This window comes from Crocodylus porosus, unplaced genomic scaffold (genome assembly GCF_001723895.1).
Source record: "Crocodylus porosus isolate Cpor-Errol unplaced genomic scaffold, CroPor_comp1, whole genome shotgun sequence".
In the NCBI taxonomy this organism is placed as follows: Eukaryota; Metazoa; Chordata; order Crocodylia; family Crocodylidae; genus Crocodylus; species Crocodylus porosus.
The window spans coordinates 17,240,975-17,254,509 of NW_017728922.1; the positions used below are offsets into that span (position 1 = coordinate 17,240,975).

At 48.1% G+C, this 13,535-nt stretch overlaps 1 protein-coding gene across 1 annotated transcript in view; it reads right to left on the bottom strand.

The window, feature by feature from the left end:
- Positions 1–12,953, bottom strand: part of SNRNP200 (small nuclear ribonucleoprotein U5 subunit 200) — a 45,153-nt gene extending 32,200 nt beyond the window's left edge. The window contains exons 1-6 of the mRNA XM_019539755.1: positions 12,822–12,953; positions 7,142–7,305; positions 5,335–5,506; positions 3,843–4,035; positions 3,411–3,466; positions 1,379–1,477 (exon numbers count right to left, since the gene is read on the bottom strand). Of these exons, the coding sequence (XP_019395300.1) occupies positions 1,379–1,477; positions 3,411–3,466; positions 3,843–4,035; positions 5,335–5,506; positions 7,142–7,305; positions 12,822–12,866 (729 nt within the window). The 5' untranslated portion in view covers positions 12,867–12,953. The remainder of the gene's footprint in view (positions 1–1,378; positions 1,478–3,410; positions 3,467–3,842; positions 4,036–5,334; positions 5,507–7,141; positions 7,306–12,821) is intronic.
- Between the last annotated feature and the right edge of the window lie 582 nt (positions 12,954–13,535).

Genomic DNA, 13,535 nt, shown 5'->3' on the forward strand with positions numbered 1-13,535 from the left:
CATGTTCATCTTGGCATCAATGATGACTCCAAGATCCTTTTCTGCCTCTGCACTGATGAGAAGGGAGTGCCCCAGCCTGTAGGTACACTACTGTCCTCCCCAGGTGCAGCACCTTGCACTTGTCAGTGTTGAATCCCATCCTATTCTCGTCCGCCCACCCCAGTAACCTGTCTAGGTCCAATTGTAGCCTATTCCTCCCTTCTAGTGTGCCCACTTCCTCCCACATCTTAGTGTCAACAGCAAATTTGAACAGAGTGCTTTTTACCTCCTCATCCAAGTCACTGATGAAGATGTTGAACAGTGCGGGCCCAAGGACAGAGCCCTGGGGGACCCCACTGTCCACATCCCTCCAGGTCAAAAATGACCCATCCACCACCCCTCTCTGGGTGCGGTCCTCCAGCCAGTTGGCGACCCATTTGACTGTGTGGGTGTCGACATCACAGTCCCCCAGTTTCTTAATGAGAACGGGGTGAGAAACACTGTCGAAGGCCTTCCGAAAGTCCAGGAAGACTATGTCCATTGCTACCTCTGCATCTAAGGATTTGGTGACCTGGTCACAGCTGGTGGGGTTTTAGCTGGACAGCCATTTTTGTGGCATGATAATTACTTTTCATGTGTGGCAGGTTTAATTTATTGCATAAATAACTGACCAACTGCATAATATATGCAACATGTGGGAGAAGCTTTGCTGCTACATGTCAGGGGTCTTTTTTAACCTTTCCTCAGTGGTACTGGGTGTTGGCTACAGCCAAGGCTGGGGATGGTGACTGGGCTGTGCCAATGCTCCTGCTGAGATTGAAATCTGGAGAGTCCTAGCTAGAGGGTCTTGTCCCTCTGCTCAGGGTCAGACCAACGCTGCACTGGGAGTCAGGAAGGAATTCTACCTGTTGCTCAGACTTGGATAGATTAGGTGGGAGAGGCGAGGAGAGAGGGGTTACATTCCTCTGTAGCAGGGGCACGGCCTCAGCTTGGTGTCTCTTGAATTTATATTAAAAACCTTTCACAGCAGCAGCACGTTGGCTGCTGTGGTTCCTCTACTTTACCTGTGGCAGGATTGGGTGTGATGTCAGGTATTGTATCAGGGTTGAGGGTAATTTTACAAAGAGTTTAGATGATGGATTTGTCTAGGATGATTTGGATAGGGCTGATCCTGCCTCAGGCAGGGGGTTGACACAGATGTGACCTCTGGAGGTCCCTTCCAGCCTGATTTCCCTATGTCTCTTCTGATATACCCTGGGTTTCATGTATCAAGCTAAGCCCTGGGAGCTGAATGTATGCTGCTTGGGTCCCACCAAGGAACAGCACCCCGGCATTTGCTTTGGTCTCAAGCCCAACATCAGAGATCCAGGCTTCAAACCGACACCCCCAAGGAACTCACATTAGCTGAGAGGGTGCAACGGACAACAGCTTCATCCCCCTCCATGTCATCGTCTGATGCTTCATCCCTCACTTCACCGTAGACATCCTCATCACCCTCCTGTTGGAATAGACAGTGCTGGTGAGAGCAATGCCCTCTGGAAACACTTGCTAATTCCTTCCATGGGCAGGAGGGATGGACATGTCATTTGCGTAAACAGCTAGAGAGGACTCCACTGAAGGCAACTGACCAGGAGGCAAGGCTGTGTTCTGTTCCCAGCTCTATGACAGGATTTCCTAAAAGACTTTACCTAAGTCATGTCCCTGCAGGCCTCAGCTTCCCCATTCACATGGTATAATACACTGCAGATGGTGACCAGGCTGTGCCAATGCTCCTGCTGGGACTCAAACCTGGATGTTCCTGGCTAGACGGTCTTACCCCTTTGCTCAGGGTCAGACAGGCTGCATTTGGGGTCAGGAGGGAATTTTACCTCATGGTGAGATTAGTATGGACTGAGGGAGGTTTTGACTTCCTCTAGGGAACAGTCTCTACCTGGGATCTCTTGAGCATACATTAATATCCTTTTACAGCAGCAGGACATAGGCTGTTGTCCCCGTGCATAACCTGTAGCAGGTTTGATGTCTTGTGTTGTGTCAGGGTTGATGGTAAATTCGTGAAGAGTTTAGATGATGGATTTACCTGGGATGGTTTGGACAGGGATGATCCTGCCTCAGGCAGGGGGCTGGACTAGATTTGACCTCTGGAGGTCCCTTCCAACCCAACTTCTATATAATTCTAGGAGCCCTGCATCTTTTACACAGAGCTCTGCAGGGAAGGGCACTGGCTGTGTTTTTCTGACAGAGACTGAAACTAAGGGTCACACAGGATAGGTTACAGCCAGGCCAACACTGGAGCTGCTCTTGCTTGACTTTTGTAGGATAGCAGGAGAGGCATTTGCTGGCTAAATGCAATAAGGTTCTTCATCACCATGCTGACCAGAAGTGCAGACTGCTGCTATCAGTTGGAACCTTTAGCAGTAGCTAGTACTGGATATATCCCAACGTTAGTAGAAAAATAATGCACTGAGTTCATTAGGCCTTCCCATATAAGCTACAGCCTGAAGCATGATGGTAAAGGAACAGTCTAACAAAGCTGGTTCTCTCACATCAGTTATATGTTACAGGACACAGAACGTAGCAGAGTTCAGTGTCAGGAAACCTCACCTGTCTTGTGACACTCAGGTCCATTCAGAACCCGCTACCATGTACATGATTCAATGTTTCCTGTCAGGGCCTGGAAAAAGTTCCATGTTTCTTTGTAACCACACACCTCCAAATAAAATACATACCTTGGTATGGTAAGGTGGAATGAAAAACAAAAAAAGTGCCCTCCACCCCTGAATCTGTTTCCTTGTTTAAGACATGCCACCCCCTGCAATAGTATACAACTAATTGGGGGAACAGGTGAGTGTTGTATGCAAATAAATATTGTAATTTCTGCCAATGATGCCAAGTTTCTTGTAGTGCTCTATACAGAGACATTTTCTGTGTTAGTTCTTTTTAGAGCTCAAATGACTTGAGTGGGCTTAGAAATACAAGTCTATTTTTCCTGAAGGGACCATCCCAGTTAATTTTTCTTCTGGCCCTCAGACTCTGGCAAAGGGCAAAGTTCTGAAGTGTAGCTCCTTGCCAGAGTGCATCTGTAGCATAAAGCAGTCCAGTGCACTCTAAAATAGGCACTGAATGAAACAGGTGTGAAGAGAGAGACCAAGGGAATGCTAAGTTGGGAGCTGGATGGCAGGCATAAGGCAAGCATCTGGCTCTTTGAGCTGTGCTACGGAATTCAGATCACTATGCCTCCCTTCGCAGAATTGTAGGCAGCCTCTCAGGGCCAAGAAGCAATGTTTAAAGCAACATCCAGCCTAGCCTCCCCTCACTAACACAGCTGAGTCAGTCAAAGCCCAAGCTGCTCCAGTGGCAAAGCCAAAGAGAACAAGCCCACTCCAGAGCCAGCAGCACAAAAGGATGGCAAGAAGAGGTGACTGCTGACTTACCTCTTCATCAGATTCGAACTGCACGTTCACACCGTAGGTCTCATCAATGTTATCATCTGCAAAGGATAAGGCAACTCAAGGTCAATCCAGAGCTCTGCAGCACCATTTAGAGGCAGGTGGGGCCAAGTGTATGGCTTACAGGCCAGATTCAGACCAGGGGAGCCTGAGGGGATTTTAAGGAGGAGCAGACACTGAAGAGAATTGTGTGCACAGCTTGGGAGAGAGTGGGGTGTAGCCCTTAGTTTCCACGTGCAGTGAGTTAATAACCATGCTGCAGAGAAGAAAATTTCCCAGCCCAGAGCTCAGTTTCTAGCTCCCCCTAATTGAACACACTAACCCAATGTAAAATTCTCTTGTACCACAGGCCAAGAGGGGTTCTCCCACCCTGTATTACAACTACCACATGCAAGGAAGCCATGCCACAGCCTTTACCCATGTTCTGGATCTCCTTGTCACCACCGTAGTCTGTGATCTTCTTGCCCAGGTTCACCAGCACATGGTACCGGGTGTCGTCTGTCTGGCCCAGCAGAAGGTCAATCTCCTTCCGCCGCTCCTTGTCCCTCAGCTTCTCATTCTTTAGCACAGCCAGGACCTCATCAGCGGCTCCGCAGAGAATGTCCCGGGGCTGCAAGAGGAATGGGGACTAGCCTAGTAACTTGAGCACGTTGGCTTCTACTGACCTAAGGGTGCATTGCCCTGCTGGGATAAGCAGTTTTAGTGATCATGAAATGATGGCATCTCTGGACAAATGCTAAGAGTGTGCTTTCTATGACAACAGGCTCCATAAAGGACACCATATCAGGAAAGTCAGCTGCCTAAAACACAGCAACGCCCCTGGGCTGGGGCAAAGGTGAGTTGCAGAGTCCTAGAGAAGTAGGGCTGGAAGGAATCTCCAGAGGCCACATCTAATTCAACCCCTTGCCTGAGGCAGGGTCAGCCCTGTCCAAACCACCCCAAAAAAAACAGCATCTAAGCTCTACATAAGACTACCATCAACCCTGACATAGCACTCACTTAATACCTGCCACAGGTAAAGCAGGGAAACCACAGCAGTCAATGTCCTGCTGGACATTTTTCTGGACATCCAATCTAACTCTACTGGTTGCATCTTCAAGCCATCAGTCCACCTCCTAATATCTAAAGCAAGAGAAAAAAGGTGTTTTCCTCCTCCTTTATGGCAGCCCTTCAAGTCTTTGAAGCTATCACGTCCTCTCTTAGACACCTTTTTCCCCAAGCCCAGCTCCTTCAGCCTCTCCTTGTAGGAACTGCCTTTCAAGCTCTTGATTGTCTGTCACCTGCCTCTGGCCCTTCTCTAACATCACTATGTCCTTTTAAAATTTTGAGCCCAGAACTGCATACAGTGCTGCAGATGAGGCCTAACCAGTGCTGAGTAGAGCACAATCATCTCCTGTGTCTTGCATCTGATGCTTCTATTTGACCCCCTGCTGTACACCAGCATTCCAGCAAGTCCAAGGCTCTTGCAGAATTTTATGTAGACCAGTGGGTCTCAACCTTGTCAGACTCCAGGCCCTGTCTGGGAAAGAAACCAGCCCTTTCCTTTCACTTTTCTTGACTACAAAGAGAATTCTGGAGCCATTCTTTCATAGCAAAGAAAGTAGCCAGCCCACAGCAGAGTGGAATAGCTTTGACACCATGGATTGCTACTGGAGATCTCTAGGTTTATCACATGGAGGTGTTTTCAGGCCTATGAACCCCCAAATCACCTAGCCTTGCAAAGCCTTCACCCATCTCTCTAGGGAGCAAGAGGAGAAAGGGCCCAAACTTCAGGAAGTTGCACAGTCTGAGCTGCAATTCTCCCCCACTCAAGGCCCCAGGAGTCCTAAGAGCTCCACTCAGTTGCCATGTGTGCACCTTGCAAGTAGTGAGAATGACAGTGCTCTGACCGGCTGGGCCGGGGATTTACCTGGTCCCCAAGGGCTGCCTGAATGAAGCTCAGCAGCACTTCGTAAGTCTCCCGAGTCTCCTTGGTTTTGGGCTTGTAGATGATCCCCACCATCTCGTCAATGCCCTCCGACAGCAAGGTGTAGCCCTTCATCTTGTTGATGTCGTGCCTGTCCTCGTCACGCTTCCTCCTCCTGACCAGTGGGAAAAAGAAAGAGGGTTATACAATCAAATCGGGAGACAAGCTATTTTGGCTCCTGGTTAGAAGGCTGGCACAGGAGGAGAGCAAAGCTGAAGCCCTTCAGAAGCAGGGAACTGGCTCTCACTTGCAAATACCCATTAAAAAAAAATCACTGGGGGGCACTTCTCACCAGCTTTTACCCTCACCTTCCTAGTGGGAGCAACATTTTAAGTAGGAATCGTTCACCCTTCAGAGCATGTGGCATCACACTGTTCGGGTGACAGCAAGGCTGGCCCTGAATTATACTGCTAAGGGCGTTGCTTGAATATTTTTAGCTGGGAACCAAAACATTTAGACTGAACTGCAACCCGAAGTGATGCAAAGTGTGGCACTAAGTGTAGGGTACCAGAAACAGCTCTGAATGCCAATGACCTGACCTGAATTGCCCTTCTTAATAAGGCGTTCCCACCAGCTGGTTTTAGTCTGGGATTTCAATCTGGGGCTACATACGTGTTTTAGGACACTTCCTAAAAAAAGGGTCATTCTTGCAGGTTATGAGAACTGCTAAGGCATGCGGTTTTACAACCCAATGGAACTTTCAGGAGGAATTTGGTGCTTTTTGCTAATCAGGAGGCTATATTACATCAAAGACATGATAGAGGGGCACACACACAAAGATGATGCAGAGCATGCGAGACATGAGGTAGGCAGAGCGTGTGCAGCAGGCAGGCAGAGTGCAAGAGAGACAAACAGAGAGGCAGGTAGGCAGAGGGAGAGGCAAGCAGTGAGAGAGAGAGAGAGAGAGAGAGAGAGAGAGAGAGAGAGAGAGAGGCACACCTAACGCCCTGCCCTTGTCCCATTTGCCACTGCACTGCTTGCCCTTCTCTCCGCATGCCACAGAGCATGTCTATGCTCTCTGGCCACCCCTGCCTGACCTTGTTCAGCAAGGGAGAAACTTTTGTCAGTGACAGAGCAGCTGGGAGCCGGGGTTCTCCACGGAACCAGTGCTTGTGCCTCTCTGAAGGAGCCTGCATACACTATATGGCTCAATGGGAGTTCAATCAGCTACCTTGTCTTGTGGCCAAAATCAGCCTATTTATTACTCACTAGATCATTAGTCCTGCAAGACACAGTTGAATAAAAGTGGGAGAGAAACCAGCTGTAGTACTCTTATGCCTGCCCCAACACGAATCTGGGAGCGGGCCATCTTTTTTTGATAGGTAGATGGCCATTTCTAACTGTAATACTTCTTTGGCGGGTGTGGCTGAGGTACTTTTATTGCGTAACCTCCCCCCCACCCAAACTGCATACTGTAGGTAACGTGCAGCAGTGGTCTCAGGGCAACGAGCAGGAATACAGGCATCAGGCACGGCTTCCAGATATATCTGAAGCATGGCAGCAGTGCCAGCCTGCCACATGCTGGCCATGCCAACATAGCAGCTCTGAAAGGCACAGGGAGCAGCACAGCCTCCAGATACAGAAGTTGCCATGTGGTGATCCAACCTGCCAGCTCACTGGAGGTCAATACCGGTGGCATCAGATATATATTGGTTTTGCTCCAAATTTATGTCAGGCTGGATCTGTGGGGAAACTGAAGCTCTGTCAAGTGCCAAAATCCACAGAAAAAGCAGAGCCTAAACCCACTCACTTGGCCCGCCGCTCCTCCTGCATTTGGGGTTTGGTCCTCTGTGCTTTGTCACCCATGCGTGTCCCTTCCAGCTTCCCCACCAAGGAAAGCACTTCCCCCGTGGGCTCATCTCGCCGGGTCCTGTCAATCAAGGAGCGGTCTGCTTGAAGTACGAGGTTGGAGTTCTGGTAAGGATCAGAGCACAGTGAGATAAGGGTCAGGAGGAGTTACCACCATTTCTGCTTTCCAGGATGAGAGTACCATGCTTTCAGCACTGCCACAAGCCCATCACAGCTAAATACCCATGGAACAGCCAGAACGCACCAAGGAATGCTGCTTTCCAAAGCTGCTTTACATCCTAAGAGCTCCCTGATCATTTTCCTTTTCCAGCCTAGTTATCTACCTGGAGTTAATTAGGTCTCACCTAGACTGGCACATCTCTGCTAGCTAGAGACAGCAGTTATTACTGACCAGCCACCAGAATGCACATATGCACATGCGCACACTCACACAAGTGGGAAGACACTGGAGCACAGACCAGCCGTTGTTAGGGTGGATAAAAATCAATGATTTGAAAATATATTTTTTTATTTTTTTTTAATTTAAATCTGTTTGTTCTTTTTAAATTAAAAATCCTCAATAAAATACTAAATTTCTCTCTCATTTAAAAATAACAGTTACAATTAAATCTCATCACAAACTTGCTAAACCTACACTTACAAGCTCAGTATGTTGCAGTTGCTAGAAAAAAAAGTTTAGCTTAGCTAATCTTCATGGCTTGTTTAAGTAGTTAACTAGGTTTAGAATCTATCACAGAAATTTACAGTACAGAAAGCTGCAGTAAGAAAAATCTAGAGTTGCCAGCTGCCCATGAGTGTCATTTTCTTATTTGACATTACATAATATATGCACCTTATTTTGGACCATCATGGCCCCAGACCTTAATGGTGATGCCATAAGTCTATTCTCTATTTTACTTCAGCATAACTCAGCTTCCCCAAGTGAATCCCATCCTATACTTGTTTTCTCAAAAAAAACCCAGAAGCGCCAGTGAGTTCAATGGGGCTTACTCCAAAACTAAGCGGACTCTAAGTGCAGTCAGTCTTAGCCTTTTTTGGTAATTTGGAATTGGATCTGCATTCTTGCTGAAAAAAATGTAAATGATTAACTGAATAATAGAGTAAGAAGAACTGAGAAGAATAACTATTCAAAAATCATTTTTGTTTCAGGATCCCATTTAAGCATAAGAGACTTTGTCCATCTGCAACAACTTCAGAGTCATCCATTGGTACTTGTAGCAGCAGTGCTACAACTAGACATATTTCAGACAACAAAGTACCAGTAGCAAGTAAAAGAATTCAGTCATCCAGTAAAACGACCAACATGGATGGGTTTGTAGTAAGGACCAGCAAATACCAACAAGACACCATAGATGAAAAGATTGCTCAGTTCATTTATGCCATAAATTCTGCTTTTCGCATTGTTAACAATAAACACTTTATTAACATGGTTGAGTCCTTATGACCAGGCTACACTCACCTAGTAGAGCAGACATTGGTGGAAGGCTGCTAGATACAACGTATGAGAAAGAACTTAAACAGCATGCAAGAAATACTGAAGGGGAAATTTGCCAGTTTAAGCCTTGATGTACACAATGATCCAGTAATACATGCCTCCGAGACAAAAGAAGATGGGTTTGTGAAGAGGTCAGTACCACCTCTTCGGAAGAGAAAGATGATCCTGGCCAGGGTTTACCAGAGAGGGCAGTGACAAGGCTGAGGAGGGAACTCCCGAGGTGCCCAAAACTGAATTTACCAGATCACCAGGTGCGTGGCATTGGCTCCTCCTGGTGCCCTGGGGCTACTTCAGGCAGGGAGTTCTCCCTGGAGAAGGAGGGCAGGGAAGAGAGAGAGCCCTGGCAGAATGGAGGCTCTGGTTGAGAGCTTATTCCCTGGGAATGGGACTTGAGACCACAACCGTCTGTGAGCTCAGAGCTCTGTGAGTGCTGCTGTCTGCCAATCACAGCAAGTATTAAAAGCCCAAAGCTTGTAGACTCCAGAGGGAAACCTGAATATACAGGAGAGGTTTTCTTCTTCTTTTAAGTTCCACTGACAATGTGGATTAGGAGGTTGCGTAGCCCCAAAGGGAGGCTGTCTCACCTTAATGAGGGCAATTAATGGACCCCAGGAGTGAAGCCAAGCCTGCTGAAGAGGGACTGTGGCTATACCTGTGGGGTATCAGCGCTAGAAGCATTGAGTTCATTTTCTTCTACTCACTAACAAGTGGAGGATTTCCCCACAGCAGTTATTTTCTTTTTTTTTTCCTGCCGAGTGATGGAAGCCCTACAGCTTTGGGGAGGAGAAGAACAAAAGACAAGGAGAAACAGGATTGTTCTGATTTATTAGACTGGGCAAATATGCCTGGGTCCAAAGTTTGGACAATTTAAAGACTCTTCCTTTTTGCCAGAGATAACTATCCAGAAGAAAAATGATAATTGGCCTCGAGTCAGAAAAAACGGCCAGGCCAACCATACACACATATTCTGGATTATACCTGATACCGTGGTAACAATTGGTAGGTTTACAGCTGGTGTGAAAGGGGAGGTTGGAGCCCCACTTGGAGGGCACTTTGCGCCATAATCAGACTCGTGAAAACAACATCACCTCCCAAAAGAACATTTCATCAAGTCATGGCAGGCGAGAATTAAGTGGAGACTAGAGTCTGACTAGCTGGTCAAGGCATTCCTGACAACCACGGACAGGTGAATGTCATCAGGATGTCAAGGGCCACGTCCATATGCAGCGATCCCCCAACAGGTTGCATAAGTTTCAGAAACAACAGATACACTGGGAAATGCCCACACAGCAGAACATTTAAAAGAAGGGGCAGTGAAAGCTGTAATAAACTGTGAACAAAAATTAAACTGTCACATGTGCAGTTGTCAGAGGCAATGCTGCAAAGCTGGCAAAAATGAGAAGATACTTAGAAGAAGAAATGGAAGGATGCTCCTTAATAACATAGGGCTACAGTGTCCATTTAATGCAACTTTTAGCCAAAGACTTAATTACTTCTCCAGGAATAAAAGAAAATGTTGAAATCACAAAGTACTTCCGTAACAACCATTTTGCTTCAGCTTCACTGAAGAAAGCAGGAGGATCCAAACTAATTCTCTCTCAAGATGTTCAGTGGAATTCTGTGGTTCATTGTTTTGAACAATTTATTAAGAACTGACTTTTTTCATAAAAAAAATTGTGAAGAAAACCATGATAAAAACCGATGGAAGTATCTCATCCAAAGTAACTAACATCGGATTAAGGAATGTAGAAGATATGCTCAGTATACTGAAGCCTACATCCATAGCCTTAAACAAACTTCAGAGAGATTGTTGCTGCATTGCTGATGCTGTCGAAATTTGGAAGGCACTTCAAGAGACATTGAGGAAAGAAATACCTAACCAGAAAGTTAAACTGCAGGCAGTAAAGAAGCGAATGGATCAAGCACCAACTCCACCTCATATTCGTGCCAACATTCTCAACCCCAAATATAAAGGCAGATGCGTAACTTTTGAAGATGATAATGCTGCCATGGCATGGGCATCTCAAAATCACTCCTCAGTTATGCCAGTCATAATAAATTTCAGAGCTGGAGGGGAACCATTTAAATAGTACATGGTTTACTGATGATGTTTTGAACAAAGTCACTCCCCTGAATTGGTGGAAATCATTAGTCAGGCACCTTGAGACACAGTTCCTTCAGTTGCTAAGCTAATTTTTCACAGCAGTAGTTTCCTCCGCAGGCATAGAGAGAATATTTTCATCGTTTGGTATTCACTCAAAGAAGCTAAGAAATCAACTGGGATTTAAAAAACCAGGAAAACTTGTATTTCTGTTTCAGTCTATGAATACAAAAGGCAGTGGGACCTAGCTGCATAAGTTTTAAGGACAGCATACATTTAGTGTTGTGATGACTTGTCTGTTAGAGTAAATAAAATTTGAAAATTAAAAAAGAGAGTTTAAGGACAGATGTTGTAAAATGCTGTATTGATTTGTAAATTAACGTGTTTTAGGGATCAGATGTCCCATTGTTTAAGAAATACGTGAAGAAGTATCACTGGGAAACTTGATTTAAATCAGTGTTTTCTCTTGGTGATTTAAATTAATGATTTAAATTGCTTTGATTTAAATCAATCCACCCTGGCTCTTACCTTCCTGGAGGACCCCTTCTAATACCTGGAGGGCATTAATGGAAAAGCTTTGCTTGGAGTTACAGTTGCAGTGTAGGAGTTTACCCTCAGAGAAACTGTTCTCTCCCTATTTGACTTCAGCACAGGAGCTTGAGAGCAGAAGACCTCTGCACTTTCTAAAGTGCAGCGGGTGCCACAGCTGCTCAAACATACTTGCACCAGAAAGCGAGGGAGCTGCAACATAGTGCCTCAGTTTAGTGAACAATGAATCTCTCCTGCACTCCAAATTTCCCTCCACGATCACCCCTGTTGTTTGTCATCTGCTCCATCAGATGTGGATTGTTTGCAGACTGCACAGGGAAGCTGTGAACTCCTCCAGTGATGGAGAGCGCAAGGAGAGGGAGAATAGCCACTGGTTGGGGATGATCTAGGTGTAGCAATGCCTGTGGTTAGGGGAGGTGTGGACTCTCCATTGCTGGAGGAGTTGAAGGAGAATTCATATAGCCACAGGGCAAGGATGATCTTGGCATAGTGATGCCTGTGCTCTACTACGAGGATTTCCCAGGCTGTGCTGGATGCCCCCCACTTTCCACTACCTGAGTCAGGGGGGCTTTAAGATTCCCTCAGAGATGCTGGCTGCAGCCCAGGCTGGGGATGGGGATTGGGCTGTGCCAATGCTGCTGGGACTCAAACCCAGGTCTTGCCCCCCCTACCCCCCGTCAGATTGGTATGGAGCAGGTGGGGCACTGGGAGCTCTTGGGGGGATAGTAACAATGTTAACTGTTACAGCAGCAGGACATTGGCTGCTCTGGTTCCCATTTCCTCTGTGGCAGGGTGAGGTGTTAGGTCTGGGTTGTTTCAGGGCTGGTGGTAGCCTTAGGTTGAGTTTAGATGATGAAATTGTCTGGGGTGGTTTGAGTAGGCCTGTGCCTGCCCCAGGCAGGGGCCGGACAACACATTCTGGATGGAATCCCCCAACACATTCTGGGGATTCCTTTCAGCCCCGCTGCTCTGTGACTCGAGTGAAAAAAGGACAGCAAGGGACAGTTTTAAGGGAGCTGAGAGGCACAGGCCAGTGATTAGCATAAGGCAACTTCAGGAAAGGCCACAGGTCCACAGACATGACTCAGTTTCCCTGTTCCCTCAGTCAGGAGTTTGTTCTCTTGGGGTCCCGTCAGACACAGTCAAACAACAGTAGAAAAACCAGAGGTAGCACTGTTATACCTGCCCCCAGCATGACCCCAGAGCAGGCTGGCTCTTTCGCACAGCTAAGTGCTACTTCCACGACGTGATACTTCCTCCGCAGGTGTGGCTCAGCTGCTTCTGTTGTGCGACCCCCCACCCCTTCGCAAGCAGCACGATGTTGACACCGTGCGACGGAGGCCTCAAAGCAACGGATGGAAACACACAGCCCGACCAGCTCCGTGTCCCGGCACGAGGCCTGGCGCGACCGGTCCCGATCCCGGCTGCGGCCTCCAGCCCCGCGCGGCTGCGGGCCCAGGTCCCCACGGGACTCACCGCCTTATACTCGTACTGCAGGCTCCGTGCGGTCACGTCCGCCATGGCAGCTCCTCGGGCGCCGCCGCTTCACAAACCCGCGGCCTAGCAATACGCACCACTGCACCGCCAAGCACTTCCGGGGAAGAACTTCCGGTGTGTTTCGGCGTACCCCGGAAGTACTCCCCCGGAGGGGCTGAGGCTTTGATATAGCCTCGGCCGGTGGGCAGCAAGAGGAATCTGATGTAGTTTGTTTGTTCTCAGAGTGGGCAAAGGGGACTTGGCTCTCAGGATTGTTGTGTAGCGGCAGGCACCGCACAGGGCAGCCCTCGGAAGGTGGAGCGAAGACCAGGGTCTTTCCTGCCTTTAGGGAGCTCTTCGGTGAGCGCGCGCAGCCTAGCATGCTGACAGTTAGGACGGCGGCACTGCACTCCAATCAGCGCCTGGCGGGGATGGGGCTCGGAGGACTATTGGTGGCGCAGCTTAGCCAACAGCTAATCACCTTCCAATCAGCGCCCAGCGGGAACGGGACCCGGAGAAGTGGTAGAAGTGCAGCCTATCACCGGCGAGTCGCGCTACAGTGACCTCCCAGCGGGGACGGGACAAGGAGACACAATCCAATCAGGGCCCGGCAGGGGCGGGACCTGGAAGGTTGCTCCCAACCGCTCTCCAATGGCCTCCCAGCGGGGGTGGGCCTGGGGTTGGGGGCGTGGCCTACCCGGCGCTTCAGGTGCG